Below are 19,790 nucleotides of genomic sequence, written 5' to 3'. Positions count from 1 at the left end.
GCCATTGTAGGTGGTGAGCCCCCTGTAGTAGGAGGTACGCATGCAGTGATTGTGTGGTGGCATGATGGAGTGTAACCCCTAAAGCGTGAGTCCTATGAGACTCTGGGAAGAAGTGTTCTGAAGTCAAAGAAGTTTGTGAACTATTCTGTGCACTTCCATTTGGGAGGATTCCAATGTGAGTTAGGCTCTTTGAGGTTTGAAGGGCATCCTGCTGGGAAGGTGGCTTAACATTGTTTAGCCTGGCATTTTCCAAGCTTCCTCGAGGATGGTACTCTCTATGGTAGGGCTGCTAGGGTCCTTTCATTCCAGTGATCCATGGAATACACTTTGGAACAAGATGCTGCAAAGGAAGTGGAGGTCTCGCCAAGGGGCTCGACTTCATGGCACTTAAGGCCTCTTTCAGCTGGCCACTCCCTCAGATGCTTAACAGAACTGCTATTTGCCCCTCGTGCCCTTAGTGGCTCCCCTCCCTGTCTCTCAGGCCTGTGTCCAGTATTCTTCAGATTTGTTCTGTCTCATTCCTGGGGCTGAGCTGGTTTTTCCCATCTTTCCCTTGCAGCTGCTGCGGCCTGTGTACCAGGAGGACACCATCCCTGAAGGTGAGTTGTCACCTCTGCTGTGTCTTCTTAACTTGGAGAGATGGTGGAGGTCAACTGAGGCATGGCCCAACTTCCTGCTCAGTTCAAAGGCCTTTCTGCACTCGAGGGCCAGCACACTGACACACCCTGTCTCCTCTTGGCACTCGTTTCCTCCCCCCCCCCAGACTAAACTAATGTGTACTTCTTCTTCTTCTTCCTTTTTTTGTTTTTTAAAAAAATATTTTACTTTATTTATTTATTTATTTGAGAATGACAGAGAGAGAAAGAGAGAGAGAATGGGTGCGCCAGGGCTTCCAGCCTCTGCAAACGAACTCCAGACGAGTGTGCCCCCTTGTGCATTTGGCTAACATGGGTCCTGGGGAACCGAGCCTCGAACCGGGGTCCTTAGGCTTCACAGGCAAGCGCTTAACCGCTAAGTCATCTCTCCAGCCCATTTTTTTTTGGTTTTTTGATGTAGGGTTTCAGTCTAGCTCAGGCTGACCTGGAATTCATTATGTAGTCTTAGGATGGCCTTGAACTCATAGTAATCCTCCTACCTCTGCCTCCCACGTGCTGGGATTAAAGGCGTGCACCACCATGTCCAGCTTAGTGTGTACTTCTTTGAAACCAGAACTGAACAGGAGAAGCGGGCAGACTACGAGAGCCATCTAAGAGACAGGTGCTCAGGACTCAGGGATTCAGCTGCCACCCAGTGTTACTGAGCAGCCATATAGGTTAGGGACTGTGAGCACCACAGCGGGCCTGTGTGGAAAGCAGGCCTACAGTGTGGAGCCGGGAGGTCACAGGTTGGACTTGCAGTCACTGTTCCCTCATCTTATCTCAATTTTGTCATTTATGAAATGAACCGAGTGGTTCCTGCTCAGAGGGTGGAGGGAAGGACTGTGAGAGAAAGTGGCTGTGAGTGGTGCCTGCGTGCTGAGAGTTGCCATTCAGGGTGGAAGTGTGCACTTGTCACTGCTGCTTGGTGGGCTCTTCTCCTCTGGCCTTCAAAGACTGGTGGGGAACAGAAGCCGGCAAAACCAACCCCTTCTCCAGGAAAAAGCTCGAGATAGTGGTCTCCATGCAGAAGCTGGCCGGCCCTACATTTAGGCTCTCTTGTACGTGCCAGAGAGCTTAACACCAAAGTCTACATGGTCTGGAAGGTTGAGATGAGCCTTGCCAGGTGGTGTGGGATACACACCTTGAGTCCTTCCTCTGATGTCTTCAGTATGTCTTTGACCTCCTTTAAGAATGCTCTTTCCCCAGCTCCTCTTAAATACTTGTTTCTGTGCTGTTCCCCTCCATTAGTGGTATCATGCTGTTTCTTGATTCTTGTAGTTGATACTTGAGCCTTTTGGGGGGCAGGTAGCCCCACCAGGCTCAGGATTAATGATAGCAGACATCTTCTCTCTCTCTCCGCTAAGGCCTATGGGCAGTAGGGCCTGGCCTGTTGGAAAAGAAGCTATTTTCTCCCTGGGGAGCTAGTGATTCAACACTAAGTGTCTAGAAAGCTTTTAGTGGGCGCATTAGGTTACAGTGAAGATGTCACTGCTAAATGGTAACTTTATTAAGGACAGGGCTGGGGTTGGCGTATTTCTGTGGGTTTAGGGCCTAGCAAACGGCAGAAACTCAGGATGACTCCAATGGCCTTGGTGGGGGTTGAAGCCTAGTCACCAAGTAAGGGACATGGAGAGGTGTGTGGCAAACGGACACAGGTTCACCCTAGAGACTAGGATTGATTTTTTTCATAGCCCCAGAGATACCTCTGTGGTTGGTTCCAAACAATATCCATGTTTTCAGTCCTCTCTGAGAATACAGTACCAAGCAGGGCACACACATTTAAGCTGTGGGGAACAGGACAAGTAAGGGGATAAGAATTATGGCAATTATTGGGATGCCTTGTATAAAGATCTTCTTGACTCCTCCTCCTCCCCCTCCTTGTCTTCCTCTTCCTCTTCCTTCTTTGGCATTTGTATGTGGTATGGGGCATGCACATGTGGAGGTCAGAGGACAACCTTGCCTTCCACCTCATTTGAGACAGGATCTCTGTTGTGGTTTTGCGCCTGTGACTGTCAGACTAGCTGGCCCTCGAGCTCTGGGATTCTCTTGACACCTCCTCCCATTCTGTAGATGCACTGGGACTGCACATGAGTATACTACTTGTGTCTGGCTTTACATGGGTTTTGGGGCTCCAACCTCTAGTCATCAGGTTTGCACAGCAAGAACTTTTTTTTTTTTTTTTGTTGTTGTTTCACTTTGAGGCAGGATCTTACTCTAGTCCAGGCTGATCTGAAACTTACTCTGTAGTCCCAGGTTGACCTCAAATGTATGGTGATCCTCCTACCTTAGCCTCCCGGGTGCTGGGACTAAAGGTGGGCTCCAGCACGCCAGGCTCAGCAAGCATTTTAAACCATTGAGCCATCTCTCCAGACCTACTTCCCTCATTCTTCATCATAATGATTCCTTTGGTGTCAAAGGACATGTTTGCCCTTCCCCAGTGATTTGTTGCAGTTCTAAGTCCTGGGGTTCAGAGGAAGAGGTGAAATTCAGGGCACATAGCTTCCTTTACATTACACACACACTGGGGTTGTCCTGAGGTTAAATAAGGTTGTTATCTGAGTGCTGACTTCTGAGTTCTCCCACTGGTCTACTAGGAGATGGCCTTTTAAGAGGGAGGGCTCAGTCATCCTTCATTGAATAGGGTCTGGTGCCCTTCCTTGGCCTGGAGTACCTGTCTGCTGTAGTTGGCATGTGTCCCTTGGCCGCTGGTGCCCTTGGCATTGTCTCCTGCTCTATGAAGGCAGTGTCGCCTCAGATTCACCACTGCCAGGGCTGCCTCAGAAGCTGAGAGCAAAGCTGTGTAATTGCTGTGTTTGGTCAATGAAGCAGGTGTTAGAGGAAAAGGGGATGTTGTTATAAGAGCTAGCAGGTGGAAAGTAATGAGTTTGCCTTTGCAGAACTCAGCAAGGGGGTTGCAATCTGGACTGTTCTAAAAAAAGATAACTTGAAAATCAGTTCTGGAAAGCCACGCCCCTTTATTCTGCACCACCAGGGGTGTGTGGCTATGGAGCTGTAGGGTGCGACCACCACCTAGGTTGGGCTGATCTTGCCTGATACCACTTACCAGCCACATAACCTTGGGCAAGTTGCCCAGTCCGTCTAGGCGTCTGTTACCTTGTCTATAAAATGGGGGCTAAGCAGACCTGAAGGCAGAATGATGGTGAAGAATGAAGGCAGGGGGTTGATCTGTGACTCTCGAGACCCAAGATGAAGGTCTTTTGACAGCCCTGGGCAGTGGGCCAGAGAAGGAAAGAGCTGGATTCTTTTAAATGACTGAGGCTTAGGACTCAGCCTCCAGATTTTGCCATGTATGGATTATACCCTTCCTCACTTTTGGTCTAGGTGGCCTTTGTCCCCTTATTCTTAGTCCTGTGTGGTCTTACTCTCTATAGTTGAGATGTGGCCATGTTACACTAACTCGTCTAGCTTCAGTTGGCCTCTGTGGCTCTACGTACAGCATGTCTTAAGGTCTTCTCTGTCTTCCTGCTAGTCCTGATGGTTGGCTAGGTGTTTGAGATGACCCATCATCTAATCTTCTGCTAGCTGGGCCCACCAAACCCTTTCCCATGGGACCTCTTGTGTGCATTCCTTCCTGGCTGTATGGACACAGCAAAGTGTGGTCTTTCTGCTTTGCAGTGGAGAAAACTGGCTCAGAGGGGGAAGGAGACCTGCTCAGGGATGCACAGCCAATGTTTGACTTGCAAAGTCAGTTCTCAAGCCCATTAGTCTTGTTCATTTGCAGTCTGGTCAGACCTGGAGGTGGGTTCTCCCAGTAGAAGAGCCAGCCTGGCTGCCCAGACCTCCCCACCCCTAGCCAGGTCTGACGAGGAGCTGTAGAACTTCTTTCTCACGTCTGTGCAGCTTGCCCCAATTTGGGTGTCTGTTCATGCTACTCCTGTCTAAGCCACTTACCAAAGTACAGGAAGTGGCTTGAGTTGTCATGATTTGAGTGCCACCCCCAAATTTGACTGTGATCATTGGTCACTTGCGTGATGACACAGGGGAGGGGGCGGGGGGGTCCATTTGTTTTTCTCACTTCTCAATGAGAAACGGGGAGAGGTATGGGGCAGGAGGAGGAAGCAAGTGAGAAACCTGGGCTGTTTCCGCCAAACACCTTGCGTTGGTGGGGAACCTCCTTAAGATATGGCTGGGTTGGGCAGAAAGCCAGGGAAGCCTGGGCTCTGGGGCCTAGGCTGAGTACCACAGTCAGAAATGGGTTGGCCCATTTCTCCTGGCAGCAGGAATCCTTGGTAGGGGCCCAGGTGTATGAAACCCATTGCTTGCACTTAATTAAATAGGCACAGTGCAGGCTGGAGATATGGCTTAGCAGTTAAGGCCTTTGCCTGCAAAGGCAAAGGACCCAGGTTCAATTCCCCAGGACCCACGTTAGACAGATGCACAAGGGGGTACACGCATCTGGAGTTCGTTTGCAGTGGCTGCAGGTCCTGGTGTGCCCATTCTCTCTCTCTATTGATCTTTCCCTCTTTCTCTGTTAAATAAATAAATAAATAAATAAGTAAAATTAAAATATTTTAAATAAGCATAGTGCATTTTCCTTCTTATTCTAGCTTGACAGTGGTGGCCAGGTGGCCCTCACTGCATTGGCTGGTGGACCCCAATACACCTTTGTAAAGCTCATTGTCTCTGTCACTACTGCAGGGAATAGACCTTTGTCCATGGGGTCTAAGAGGTGACAAATCAGAAAGGAGGGCTGGGATGGTGGTCAGGGAAGAACTCAGTGAGGTCACACCTTCTCAGTTGTAGATGTGAGCAATTTTTTGATTTGTGGATTTGTTGTTGTTATTATTAAGTCAGGTTTTTCTGCATAGCCCAGGTTGACCTTGAACTGGCTGTCTTCCTGCTCCAGCTTCCTAAGTACTTGAATTTCAGGTGTGTACCACCACACCTGCCATTTTATTTCTTTATTTTGACTTTGAAAAGTGCAGGGCTAATAAGTTGATAGGTCTCTTTGGGGCCTGGGTCACCAGGTAGGAATGGTTACCCTGTTGCAGTTGTGGGTTTGTAGTTTCATCCTAGCCCGGGAGTCGCTTGTTCATACCTCAGCATCTCTCCCTAGAGCATGAAGAATTCCTTCCTTCATGCCTGAAGCAGGGCTGCTTGGAGCCTCTGGTGTTCTCAGCTACTTGTCCAGGTCCACATTATTAGTCAGTGGTGTCAACTGACTGGGTCTGTGTTCCCTTTTTCTATAAGAGGTATTCTTTGAGGGGTGATTGAAGTACTTTACTGACCCCCATCTCTATTCCACAGAATCAGTGAGCCCTAGTAAAGGGAAGTCCTACACAGGCCTGGGCAAGAAGTCCCGGCTGATGAAGACAGTGCAGACCATGAAGGGCCACGGGAACTACCAAGACTGCTCTGCCTTGAGGTCACACACTCCACACTCAAGCTATGGCACCTACGTTACCTTGGCCCCCAAAGTCCTGGTGTTCCCCGTCTTTGTTCAGGTGAGCCTAGGACTAGCACCAGGATTCCCTCTGGAGGAAGCAAGAACAAGGATTCTGGGTGGAGCCTTATGTCAGACCAAAGAATTTTATAGGTCATCAGGGAAGCAGAGGTTTCCAGGATTCTGGCCAGGAAAGGGAGTGCTCCCCTTTCCCTCTCCACCTCCTCTTCCTCTGTGTCTAGGGCAGGTATGTTCCAATAGCTGGCTGTGATGTTGGCTGTCTCATCCAGAGGTTCCCAGGAAGGAGACTGAAGGCAAGCATGGAGCCATAAGAGAGCTCTAGCCTTTCCCTCTCCACATCCCTTCCTCTCTGGCCAGGGCAGGTATGCTCCAATGGCTAGCTGTCATATTAGCTGCCTCACCCAGAGGCCACGTCTGCTGTATTTGCTGGTGGCCCAGGAGTCATTTGAATCTCCTACTTCTTACTCTTCTTATCTCTTTTCTTCCTCATCTCTTTCCTCTTTAAACTTAAATTTCATTAATTACATCACTGAGGCATAACCTACATGAACATTGAGGTGTTTTGAAAGCTCTTATTCTATATCCCTTTCATTTTTCTTTTGCAGTGCTGGAGCTCAAATCCAGGGTCTTGCTCAGGCTATGCCAGCGCTCTACCTCTGAGCTATGTCCACTGCCTTTGGTTTCTTTGAGATAGGGTTTTGTTATGTAAACTTACCATCCTCCTTCTTTAGCCGCTTAAGGGCTGGGATTGTGGGTACATACCACTGTGCCTGGTTATTTTTTTGTTTCTATGTTTAAAACTTTATTTTTATTTTGGTTTTTCGAGGTAGAGTCTCACTCTGGCTCAGGCTGACCTGAAATTCACTATGTAGTCTCAGGGTGGCCTCGAACTCTCGGTGATCCTCCTACCTCTGCCTCCTGAGTGCTGGGATTAAAGGCGTGCACCACCACGCCCAGCTTTAAAACTTTATTTTATAAAATTAAAATTATTTTTAAGTTATGGGAAGCCTGAAAAATTTTAAACTGTGAAATATTCAAACTAAAAGCAATATAATATTTAAAGGTATAAAACAAAGAATTTCAGGAGGAATACCTACCAAGATAAAGAAATACCCCCTTGTTCATGCAGAAGCCCTCCTACCCCTTCCTAATTGCGGTGCCATACCCTCCTCACGGTGACACTCCCAGCCTGGCTTGATAAGCATTTCCTTGCTTTTCTTCAGTTTTACCATCTCTGTCTGTTTTCCTAAGCCACATGTTTTGTTTGTCCACTTTTCGATTGTTTCTTGTTGAGCTGTGCTACAGAGTCATTTGGGTCTCGCTTCTTTGGCCTCACATTACTTATAAACTCCACGCAGGCTCTTGTGCATAGTTGATTCTTGTTTCATTGTCTTTCCACAGCGCCTTGCTGGAGGTGAGGGACTTAGGAGCCATATTCCCACGTGCAAGTCATCCAGAGCTTGGGGGCTTTCTCTGCAGGGATGAGAAGCCTGGGTGGGAACTGGTTCCTGGAGATGAGGTGCAGGGAGCCAGTGGCAGTTTACTCAAGCGTGGGATAAATGCAGAGCAGGGACCAGCCTGGCCTTAAAGGGACTTCAGTGGTCAAATCTCTTGATGTGGGCCTCTCAGGACATCCCCTGGGCCCAATAGCAGAGACCTGCCTGCGTGGCTCACACAGTACAGGTTGGGACTGGGAGGGCCTGGGAGCCCCTTGTGGGGGTGAGAAGAGGGGAGGACTGCAGAAGGCCCAAGCATGTGGTTGACTTCCTGCCTGAGAGAATAGCTCTGGTGGTGAGAAGCGGAGGGGAAGGTGGTGGCCGCAGTTTTACCAAGGGCAGGAGTAGTGTGTTTCTGTTTCCAGGGGCGGGGGAGTTCTTGGGGATGGGGGAGGTGCTGGCAGATGTCTTTCTGCAAGACTGTCTCTAGAGCTGCCTTTGGTGAGCTTCCTCTCCCCGGCCTCTCTGCACTTTTCACTCAGTTCAAGTGTGCTTGGTTTTCAGCCTCTAGATCTCTGTAACCCTGCCCGGACCCTCCTGCTATCAGAGGAGCTGCTGCTGTATGAGGGGAGGAATACGGCTGCCCAGGTGAGATACAAACGTGGCCCAGGTAGGCCTTCCTGTGGGACTTGCTCGCCCATCCTCTAGGCCCCTCACTTTTTTTTTTTTAGTTATGTATGCAGTGTGTATACAGTCATGTTGGTACCATTGTTAGCCTCTTCCCTGTCCTCCCCCCTCTGCAGAGACCCTCCTCGTTGGGGAATGTGGGTCATGCATTGTGGGGTTAGCCATCAGTTATGGGGAAGAGGCAATGTCTCTGTGCATAGTGTCCCAACTTGTGGCTCTACCAATCTTTCTACCCCCTCTTCCGCGAGTTTCCCTGAGCCATGTTGGGTTCTTCTACTTCAGTGATGGGGTTTTGGGATCCTCTAACCCTAACCCTAACCCCTCACTTCTTTTCTCTTACTCATGACCTCGGAACTATACAACCTCAGATTGGAGGACATTTGGAATATCTTCCAAAAGCCCTACCAAGTGGATACATAGCTTTTTTTTTTTTTTTAACATATACTTCCTGTGATGAGGAGCTCACCACCTCTCTAAGCCTATCTTTGATGGATAGAACAGTCCCCCAGCCCCTAAAGACACCCTGTTCTCTATTCTGACTTCCCTTAAGTGGGAGGGGGTGGAAGTTCACCCCATCTGTGGTAAATGACTGTGTGTGAGAAGATTACAGCCAGTGAGAATTGTGAAGGAGTGCTGGTTTCTCCAGCTTTCTTCCTGTATTAACTCAATCCCAGGTCCTCTTCTGAGAGCTCACTCAGTCTATGGCTTTTCCTGGGCTCTAGCTCTGTCCACAGGAGTTACAGGGGCTGGGGGGGGGGGGGGGGCGGTGCTATTCATTGTTGTTGCTGTTGGTAGTGGTCCCTGCTTATCTCTAGCTGGGGGAACCTCACATATCCACACAGAGCAGGCCAGGTCCCAGCTCAGTCCTGAAGTTTGGAACTACTTCGGAGGAGTTGGCACCCTGGGATTTGGCCTGGCTATTAGTGGGCCGAGGGCTTGCTGTGGCTCAGGCCCTGCCACAGAGCTGGCTCTGCCCTGGTGTGTGGCTGGCTGCTTGGGGCCATGGAAAGACCAAGAAGCTTGGAAGCAGGAAGCCTAGATCCAGCCTCAGCTCTGCCACTGGCTCTCTGTGACTTTGACCTTCCTCTTCAGTCTTCCCATCCAAGCAGTGGGCTTGTGTGTCTGAGGCAGAGTCTGTGACGAGCTGATTTCTAGGGGGCCTTGCAACTTTAGTGTCCCAGGGTACTCTGCTTCACTAAAGCAGGAGGTTGGACTTTGTTTCAAATAAGTGTGTCTTTTCTTTTTCTTAAACATTTTCTTTATTTATTTGAGAAAGACAGAGAGAGAGGGAGGGGCAGATAGAGATGGAGAATGATTATGGTAGGGGCCTCTAGTCACTGCAAACAAACTCCGGACACAAGTGTTCCCTTGTACCGCTGGCTTGTGTGGGTACTGGGGAATTGAACCTAGATCCTTAGGCTTTGCGGGCAAATTCCTTAACCACTAAGCAATCTATCCAGCCCATGAGCATGACTTTTTTACAGGTGGTCTCTGCGGAGACTTTATGCTTATTTCTACCATGCTGGTCTTACTGTAGTCATTTATTGACCTCCCTTTGGTAACTTTCTTAAGAATTTCAGCATATCTATCTTTAGCTTGTCTTGGTCATAATTAACTTTCATCAGGTTGTAGGGATCTACAGTTTAAAAACAAGAAGTCATTTTGTGCAGGGTTTGGTGAATAAGTATGTGGTGGCAGTGAGTTAGGTGTCAAGGTCATATGGTGAGATGTGACTATATACTTAGCAGACCCAGAAGAAAGTGGTGAGGAATGGCAGCCGCCCTGAAACATACACCTACATATATTTCACTCTTTCCAATTCCATCCACCTTACACTTGCAAGCATTGAGCATTTACTGTATAGCCTCACTATTCATGCACTACACATACTTGGTTTCAATTAGCTCTGCAGCATTCTCACCCAGGAGAGGTCCAGTGAGAAACCAAGGCTCTGTTGACATTAACCAGGGCCAGAGGGTCTCAAGGTCAGTAAAGAATGGAACCAAGATTAGTACTGGGTTCCTGGCTCACCAATGCTTTCTGTGCATCCTGCTGCCTCTGGTATGCTTGTTAAAAACAAACTAAGAAATATTTGCTAAGCAATAGGGTAGATATAAATCACCCCCACCCCAAATCCTTGCCTTATGGATCTTTTAGGCTTATAACTCTGGGATTCCCTGAAAGAAGTGATTTGAGATGAAGAAAAATAAACATTCTTCTTTTTCTTGAAGTATGATAGCAGCCATATATGAGGGTCTTGATACCCTTTTCTGTTCCTTAAGCTAAAAATAGAAACAGCTTTAGAGGGCATGCATGGAATAGCTTTCAGGAGCCTCAGGATCCTTGAATGCTCAGGAATCTTCCATGGGAGTTGCTACCCTGTTATCTTCCAGGGAGTGACTTTTTCTGAGAGTTCCTGAAGGGGTAGAGACATCCCCTCTAAGCAGCAAAGTTGTTACTGGAAAATGCTGGGACATTCTCTCTTACATTCCACAGAAATCTGTATTTCTAGAATGTTCTCTCTTGCTTCTTTATTCCACTTCTCTGAGTATGCTCAAGTTTGCAAATCTTTGAGAGCTGACCCAGACCCACACCGCAAACATCTGCCCATACAGAAGCCATGAATTTGCTGAGTGGGCAATGAGATCAAGTCACATTTTGTAGTAGCCTCTTAGGCAGCCAAACCATCTAAGATACACCAGCCCCATCCTAGGTTCCAGGAGTACCACAAAGCATGACACCACACCCTCACTTTACACGCTGACTCATGGAGTTTACCATTAACTAAGGCACCAAGGTGTTGTCTGCAAACTTTGCCCTACAGCCAGGTTCTCAGGAGAAGGCTTGGATAAGGGCTACTTGGGAGAAGTCACCTCCAAGTTGTAAGGATTCCATTGCTAAGCCTTGACCCTTTGGGCAAACAGAGGCATCCTGGGAGAAAGTGTGGTAGGGAAGGCACTCGGAGGCCCGGAGGCCACTGGTGGAAGACAGCAGGTAATGGAACCATGGAGATGATGTCACTCATTCTTGGGCTGCAGGGCTCCTACTGGAGGATGCTGGGGAGGGGGTGGTCTACATGCCCTGTCATGGCACATTTGCCCTCTGTCCTGCCTCCAGCCGAGTGCCAGTCCTGTCCTTTCCCTGACCCGACCTTTGGGGAAATTCTTCACTCATGCTTTAATCACTTCCTGTCTAGACCATATTCTCAGCTCTGGGAATCAGGCTGGGGCAGTGACGTGGGGTTTTTCTCACCTTACCCATGGCTCCTCCCACCTACCCTTTCTAGTCTCCGCTCCCCTGTGGGCATGGAAGTGATGGCGGCCAGAACTTCCTTGATTTGAAGAGTGTTTGGGAGAACCTGAGGGTTTGCCTAGTGTTTCTGGGGAGCATAGCAGTTTCTTCCCTTTGGAGAAGCCAGAGCCCTGAGACATTCTGCTAAAAGACATCTCTGTGTCCTGGTTTTCTCCAGCCTCTGTGTTTGTATGACATCCTAAAAGCAGGTGCTCTTTACTAAGTGTATTTTCCATGACTACATGTACATGCAGTTTTGTTGAGACAAAGTTATTATATACCTTGTGTTCTGACCTCAAATACAATGGTCCTCTTGCCTGGGCTTCAAAACTGCTGGGATTATAGGAGGCAGGCACAACCACGTCCAGCTCACCCCTTCTAATTACAGAAATACTGCTGAGAACATCCTTATATGTTCATATTTACATATACTTGTAAGGATTTCTGTAGGAGCTTCAGAAGTGCAACTGTGAGTTCATCTTTAACAGTTTGATAGCTAAATGTCAGCATGCTGGCTTTTTAAACACCACTCACAACCAGCGCACACATGCACCGTGTCCCTCAGTTTGCTCTAAACCCTTCTGGGGGGTTTGTCTGGCTTCCGAAAAGATGAGGTGTCAGGTTTGATCTCTCAAAGAGAAGTTCCCATAATAAAAATACTTTATTATTTTTAGAGAATCTAAAATTGGATTTCATTGGCTTTAACCAAAGGCCACTGCAGGATTTACAAAACAAATGTAAACTTTAGTGGCAGCAGAGGATCAAGTGGACTTTTGTAGCATAAAAATATGCCAAGCATGCCTGTGAGTTGACCTATAATGTCTAAAAATAGCCTTTCCTTTGTCTTGGAGTGGCTAGTCCATAAAGGAGGTAACAGTATGTACAAGTCTGTATTGGAGCACAGGTAAATTGACATTCTCTTGAACTGATTTCTCAATGCACTTAAGTCTGTGAAGAATTTGATAACACTATGATGTGATGCTTTATTTCATGTTACGAAGAGCATGTGGAAGGCGTTTGAGAGGGATCCCAGTGCCGGGTGTGGGCTAGGGCCCCTTGGGAAGGAGTAAGGCATCTAGGGAGATGGGTCGGGGTGGGGGTGGGGGCGTCAGGCATTCTAGCTGTCTATAGAGCTATTTGCCATGGAGGCCAAGAGCCTTTGTTTCCTCTTATTTATTTTTCCTACTTCATGGTGGGGACAAAAGAGTTGTTCTGATGGTATAGCAGATCTCTGCCACGGGCAGGGCTGCATTTGTAACGACACAGTATTTCACCAACCTCTAGTGAGGGACAGGTGCAGGAGGGACCTTGTGACTCTCTGTGTCCAGGGGACAGCAGAGCAGTCAATTGTGCTTGCTCTCTCCTGAGCAGGTGACACTATTTGCCTACTCGGATCTGCTGCTCTTTACTAAGGAGGACGAGCCAGGCCGCTGCAACGTCCTGAGGAACCCTCTCTACCTCCAGAGTGTGAAACTACAGGAAGGTAAGATGGGCCTGACGCCCTGAGAGCAGCTGATCTGGCAGGCTGATGCCCACGTGGGGACCTCTCTGGGATCCTGGCTTCCGGCTTCATTGGAGTATGTGGGGTCAGTCTTTAACACTTGCATTATATCCCAGGGTAGATAGAAATCCTGCTGCTAGATCTGGATCTTTTCAAAAGATTTTGATTGTAAAGACTTTCCAGGGAGGGTATAAAGTAGGGCGGAGAGAGAGCTTTGGGCTTACAGACCTGCATTTAATTCTTGGCCCTGCCCTCATTTCCGGTGTGACCTTGGACAAGTTATTGAACTTCTCTGAGTTTGTTTCCTTTCTGAGAATGAGGATAATAACAGTTCTTCAGAAGGTTGTAGGTGAAGTTAGGTCTTTTATGCAAAGTGTCTGGCCTCAAATAGGTGCCCAATAGATGTTCCTTGCCATAGTGCCCCATCTTAGTGTGGCCCTGGCCCGAGCCCCAGGAAGCTGAACATGCCTGGTTGGGGCTGGTGAGCAGTACATGCAGGAGCAAGCAATGGATTTCTAACCCAAAACTTTCCATGGTGCCCCGGCCCACTGGGGAACAAGGAACGGAAAGCCAGCTGGGAGTATCTGTCCAACAGGCTGCTTTGGCGCCTGAGGTCTCGGCTGAAAGGGGCTCGGTTTCCTCTCCCAGATTATGCAAACAACAACAGACCTGTGTGAGCTCTGGCCGGCTGGGGCAGGGAGGAAAATATTACTGGCAAAAGAATTCTGTTTTGGCGGGTTTTGCTCCAGGAAAACTTCCTGACTGCTTGCAAAGCCATCCTGTGGGCTCAGTGCTGTGGCCACTCTCCCTCCTTGGGAACTGGCCGTGAGAGAACCTGTGTTCTCACCTCCCCATGGGAAGCCCTACTCACGGACCAAGCCTCTGAGCCACTTCCCTCTGAGCCACTTCGTGAGGGACCCTGACCTCCCAGGAGGCTCCCTTAGATCCTCCAGCAATTCTGCTCTTGGTCCCCTGCCGTCTGCTTCCCCTGCACCACCCCCAGGCCCAGCCTCCCCTGCGCTCACGTTCTCACACGCGGTCACTGTCAGTGCGGCCGGCTGGGTGAGGTCCCTGATCCCCCACGCTGCTTCAAGCTGCTCTGCTACCCGGTCAGACCCGAGGAGCACCTGGGCGGGCAGAGCTCAGTGCCACACATCCGATGACAGCACCTGAGCCCTGACTCTGCTGTGCAAATGGCAGGACTAAGGCCACAAGCCCACCAGGAGGGCCATAGCTAACTAAGCATTCTGCTAAGTGGAGGGAGGGGAGAAGCTGGCTGTTCTTTGGGTGGAGATTGGGCTTGGAGGGCGGAGAAGGTGGCTGAAGAACCCGCAGCTAGAGGTTTGTGGGGCCTGGCTTTACTACTAATGTGCTCTGTGACCTCAGCAACCCCTTTCCCTTCCCCTTTTTCTTTTTGGTTGTTTGGTTTTGTGAGGTAGGGTCTAGGGTTTTGCTGTAGCCCAAACTGACTTGGAATTCACTATGTAGTCTCAGGGTGGCCTCAAACTCACAGAGATCTTCCTACCTCAGCCTCCCAAGTGCTGGGATTAAAGGTGTGTGCCACCTTTAAGAGAGAAAGGGAGGGAGGGAGAGAGAGAAGCAGAGAGAGGGAGGGAGGGAGAGAATGGGCATGTCAGGGCCTCCAGCTCCTGTAAACAGACACCAGACACATTCGCTACCTTGTGCATCTGGCTTATGTGGGTACTGAGGAATTGAACCTGGGTCCTTAGGCTTTATAGGCAAGCGCCTTCCTTAACTGCTAAGCCATCTCTCCAGCAACCCCTTCCCCACCTTTCCCCCTTTCTAAGCTTCAGTTTCTCTGTGGAATAAGGGTTGGGCCAGCGTTTTGAGTTCCTGCTGACATTCCCAGGTGGACATACCCCCACCGTGACTGACTGCCAGGAGAAGCTCCCCCACTTCCTGGGGTGGGGTCTGGACTGGCAGTTGGCTGGGTTTCTCCTCCTGTAGCCCTAAGTTCCAAACTTGAAGCTTTAGGAGGAGGAAAGTGCCCTATCCTCCAGGGACAGTGAAGGTCCAAGGTGGTGCAGTGGAGCTCCCCAGGGGCCCCGCTGTGTTAGCTCCGGTGTGGCTTCCTGGGTCTAGAGACACCGATGCTGAGGCAAGCCCAGGCAGCACCTCTCAGGAGAGATGACATGAGAGCCTATTGGGTTGGCATGAGAGAGGATGTACCTGCTATAGTTTGCTGGGCACACCTCAGGCCTAAGAGGGTTTAGAGGCAGCCTCTGGGGAGTCAGATGCTGCTGGAGTGAAGGAAATGGCTTAGTGACAGTGAGCACTCAATCAACATTCCAGCGCTTAGATTTCTTCCCAGGCACCAGTAGAGCCCTCATGCTCTACCTCTGCCCCTGTCTCCCCGAGATAGCTCCCAAGGCTCAAGCCTGGTGATCCCGTCTGCTGCAGTCAGAGTTGGAGGTGCAGGACCCAGTGTTCTAAAGCAGGCGCCCAGTTTCCTGGTCCCTCCCACATGTCCCAAGGGATTCACTGCTGCAGCCAGGGCCTGAGTGAGGCTTTAAGAGATGCACTTGGGGCTCAGCTGGAGCATCTGGTGGCAGAATGGTCTCTGATTAACTTTGTCTATGACACAAAACTCCTTAGTTTCTGATTGCCTTCAAGTCAACTGGTATGCAAAGTTCGATTTGGGGCAAAGTGGTTAATAAAGGCATCTAGCCTTTCTGGCAGACTGGGGGCTGGAGGGGCAGGTGGTGGTAGCTGCTTCCTGGCAAGGCACAATACAATCCACCCCCCAGAACCAGGGACATCCTGGTGACTTGTTTGCTGGCCTTCAGCTCTTCTGGCCACCTATACTCCCAACACTCAGCTTGAAGCATAGGACATCATGTGTACATCCAGTGAATTTATAAATGGCTGACAGACTAAAAGGAAACCATAAGCCCTACCGTAGCTGGGGAGCTGGGGTCCCCCTGTCCCCTGTGCTCTAGGCTGGTGGCCACTTTATCCCTGCCTGCCCAGCTTCCCCCAAGCTTTGACACAGGACTGAATGGCGGTGTAATGGGACTAGGCAGAGAGCTGGTGCTAACAATTGGGACATCTCCGGTAGGCCAGAGCCTATTGTGGTCTCTTCCTGCCACTGCTGCCCACTGGTTTTGCTACTCTTTGTGTTTCTGCCTCTCGGGCGGCCAGCATCACGCCCACAGTGTGTCTTTCCAGCCTGCCCTGGCCTCAGCAGTGGCCTGGAAACATCCAGCTGACTCACAAGTTCTCTAAGCTTGCTGGGGAGCCAAGTTCTCAGCTTAGAAACTCAGCCACTCAGGTCCCAGCTGATGAGTGCTTGTAGCTAAATCTTAGTTGACATTTTCTTTCTTTCTTTCTTTCTTTCTTTCTTTCTTTCTTTCTTTCTTTCTTTCTTTCTTTCTTTTTCTCTCTCTTCCTTTCTCTCTCTCCGTCCTTCCTTCCTTCCTTCTTTTTTTTTTTTCTTCCTTCCTTCTTTCTTTCCTTCTTTCTTTCTTTTCCCCAAGGTAGTTCCCACTCTAGTCCAGGCTGACCTGGAATTTACTATGTATTCTCAGGGTGGCCTTGAACTCACAACCATCCTCCTACCTCTGCGTCCTGAGTGCTGGGATTAAAGGCCTGCAGCACCACGCCCAGTTTAGTTGACATTTTCTAAGCCATCTTCAGAGTCCATCTTGGTGCTGGCCACTGCGGCTGAGAGCTGTGGAAGCAACCTTTATAGTCTGCAGCTCCTAGCCTGGTGGAATGGCAGCTAACCCATGATCAGGGAAACCCCTGTATGGTGCATGCATTCCTTGGTAGCAAGTAAGACCTGCGCTGAGACTAATGGTTCCCTGTTGAATTTTAAAATGGCCTTTCAAGGAAAACCCAAATGTGTGCTGCCGTGCCTACTCTCCTCTAGCCCAGCGCCAATGTTCCGCAGGGCTGAGGTCCTCTGCTGGGTCAGCCCTCACTGCCTGTTTTCCACAGCCGTAGCAGCTCTCCCTTGGCACCCTCAGCATCCTCACTTTGCTGTTCTTTTATGAGGCCCTGAATCACGCTGAGCACTGCCCCCTTCCCCTCTCCTGTCACAGTGCTGCCAGCACAGAACGGTGATGTGGAGCAGGTTCTGGGGAGACTTTTCTGCCATGCCATGGGTCAGGGCAGGCAGGAGTTGGTGTCATAGCATAGAGAAGTTGTCAAGGCAATCCATCAATGAGCCCCTGACATAGGGGATTTCTGAGGGTGTCTTTTCCCAACCTCAGCTCATCTCCTGGACCTTCCCTGTCCTTCTAGAGCCTTCTCTCTCTCCTTACTGCCTGCTTCTAAAACCCTTCTATTATCTTCTCAGATCTCTGTGGCTTTCCTTTGGACTAGGGCCTGCTAGGAAACCTTTCTCTCTCTCTCTCTCTCTCTGTAGTTTAAATAAAATAAATCACCTCTTTTTGTCTACTCTTAGGAACACAAAAAGAGGTGGCTTTGGGGTTAGTTTTCTTAAACATGACAGATATCTGAGGCAGGACTCCTTCCCTTCCCAACCTATGCCAAGGTGGGGAGGAATAGAGATTTAGTCCAAGTCCAAAGTAGACTTCTATTTACTTACAATATATATTTTTTCTTTTTTTGCATTTGTATGTGATATATGTGCATGTGTATTCATGTGTGTGCACCCATGCGTGTGTGCAGGTGCATTTGAATGCATACACCACATGTGTGTGGAGGTCAGAAGTCAGTGTTGGATGTCTTCCTTAACTACCCTCTTACTGAACTTAGAACTCACCAATTTGGCAAGCCTAACTAGCCAGCAAGCCCAGGGATCCTCCTATCTCAGCCTCCCCAGCACTGGGATGACAGCTACACAGCACCATGCCTGGCTTTTATGTGGGTTCTGGGGAGCCATACTCAGGCCCTTGTGCTCGCATGGCAAGGGCTTTAGTGACTGAGCCATCTCTGAAGCTTATCGTGGCCCTGGCTGGTGGTCTCTGCCCCTCAGGAGATTGTGGCCCTGGAAACTGCCCCACATTTATTTCAGGACATCTGAGTTTCACCCGGATCAGGACTGTGCTGGGTTTTCATAGGTTGATTTGACACACAGTCTCTATTTTTTCCCTTGTAGTCTTGCCGTTGTGACAAATCTTGGTTCATTTGACAATTTCTTTGCTTCAGGCATGTGTCAAAGGGTTTACTTACACCTCAGCATTTAGGCAGGCCTTGCAGTGGTCAGAGTGTGGACCCTGGAGCTGGGCTACAGGGTTGCACTTGACCCTGCACCTCACTATCTGGGTGAGTTACCTTACCCTTGTTCTCACATGAGCCATGGATGCTGGGAGCCCTGCCCACAGGGACTGTTGTAAGGGCTGAGCTGACACACGGCAGGCAAGTGCCCTTCTACTGGGTACATCCTAGCTTTTGGGCTGCTGCATGGAAAGCCTTTGGAACAGCAGTTGGCACGTAGCACTATGGTTCTCCAAAGTTCCTTAGTCCTTCAGTTGTTTGCTCTTACACCTGATGGATGATTGTGTCCCTCAAAACTGGCACACTGCTTGGCGACGCTGAGTGCTTGAAATGCAGAATTTCCAGCCCTCTCAGACCACTGCTCCGATGGGGAGCATGACCAGGTCCTGAGGAGAGGCTGCAGTGGTCAGGGTGGTGTCCTGGAGGGCCTTTGTGCTTTCCTGCACTCACCGTCCCTTGAGCTCAGCAGATGTGTCTTCTTCTCCACACCCTTGTCCACGCTCTTCCCACCTCCTGGAGTGGCCTTCCTTTCCCATCTGGAGTTCTCACTCAGAAAGGCCTTTCCACAGAAGGCTCCCCACTATATCTGGGTGTCATCTCCAGGCCTTTGGACTCCTGCCTTAGCTCCTGTACTAGAGAAGAGACCAGTCCCTCCTCTTCCCAGCTTTGGAAAGTGGTTGAGTTTGCAAACCTAGAGCAAAGGTGAGAATGCTCTGGGGAAATAGGGGCTTGGCCCTGCCAAGAAGCCATCTCTGGGGATGCATAGGGATAGTCCTTTCTTTTTTTTTTAAAAAAAAAAACAACAAGTATTTTATTTATTTATTTATTTATTTATTTATTTATTTATTTATTTATTTATTTACTTATAATAAGAGAGAGAGAGAGAGAGAGAACATGAGCATGAGCTTAGAAGCACTAAGGCCTCTAGCTGCTGCAAAAGAACTCCAGATGCTACTTTTTGTGCATCTGGCGATATGTGGGTACTGGAGATTGAACCCAGGTCATTAGGCTCCACAGGCAAGTTCCTTAACCACTGAGCAATCTCTCCAGCCCTAGGGATGGTTTTTCTGACCCATGCTTTCCTTGGTGGAAAACAAAGCTCACAGAGGAACCAAATCGCTCCCTCATAAATTTCAAAAATGGCAAAGGAGGTATGTTTAAGGAAAACTCTGGGGTGAGCTGTCTCCAGGCTCCCTTGTTGCAAGGATTCTGGGAAGGAAGAGGCCTCTGGGATGCAGGTGGCTTCCTGCACTTGGTTTTTTGATCCCAGAGGAGGCTCCAGGTTACCTCTCCTGGGGATGTGGTTTTAGCATTCCTTGAGTCAGGCTGACCTGCTGGCAAATGCCTTTCAGCTGTGCATCAGTCTCCTTGGCTAGAAAGTTAGGGAGCTTTACTCGGAGGCCGCCTTGATCCCCATGCTGCCCTTTCCTTTTTCTTGTTCCAGGAAGCATCGCACATCACCTTCTGGGAGAGACATCTGACTGTGCCCAGCAAGGCACAGAGACTCTGCAGCCAGTTCTAATGCAAGTCTTCCCTTTTGTTCCTTCAAAGGTTCTTCAGAGGACTTGAAATTCTGTGTGCTCTACCTGGCAGAGGTGAGTACCTCT

The 19,790-nt window shown here is 49.4% G+C and overlaps 1 protein-coding gene across 5 annotated transcripts in view; it reads left to right on the top strand.

The window, feature by feature from the left end:
• LOC101593628 (regulator of G protein signaling 3) overlaps nucleotides 1-19,790 on the top strand; it is a 204,278-nt gene that overhangs the window by 114,350 nt on the left and 70,138 nt on the right. For 4 of the 5 annotated variants that reach the window (XM_045158617.1, XM_004662721.2, XM_004662725.2 and 1 more), the window contains 5 exons: nucleotides 560-599; nucleotides 5,907-6,103; nucleotides 8,064-8,147; nucleotides 12,849-12,960; nucleotides 19,735-19,778. The exons of the other annotated variant lie outside the window; for it this stretch is intronic. In XM_045158617.1, coding sequence (XP_045014552.1) covers nucleotides 560-599; nucleotides 5,907-6,103; nucleotides 8,064-8,147; nucleotides 12,849-12,960; nucleotides 19,735-19,778 — 477 coding nt within the window. The remainder of the gene's footprint in view (nucleotides 1-559; nucleotides 600-5,906; nucleotides 6,104-8,063; nucleotides 8,148-12,848; nucleotides 12,961-19,734; nucleotides 19,779-19,790) is intronic. 5 annotated transcript variants of the gene reach the window in all.

Source organism: Jaculus jaculus, chromosome 1 (genome assembly GCF_020740685.1).
Source record: "Jaculus jaculus isolate mJacJac1 chromosome 1, mJacJac1.mat.Y.cur, whole genome shotgun sequence".
NCBI classification, from domain to species: Eukaryota; Metazoa; Chordata; class Mammalia; order Rodentia; family Dipodidae; genus Jaculus; species Jaculus jaculus.
Note: the sequence above shows the minus strand (reverse complement) of the source record. Positions and strands in the feature narration are given on the sequence as shown.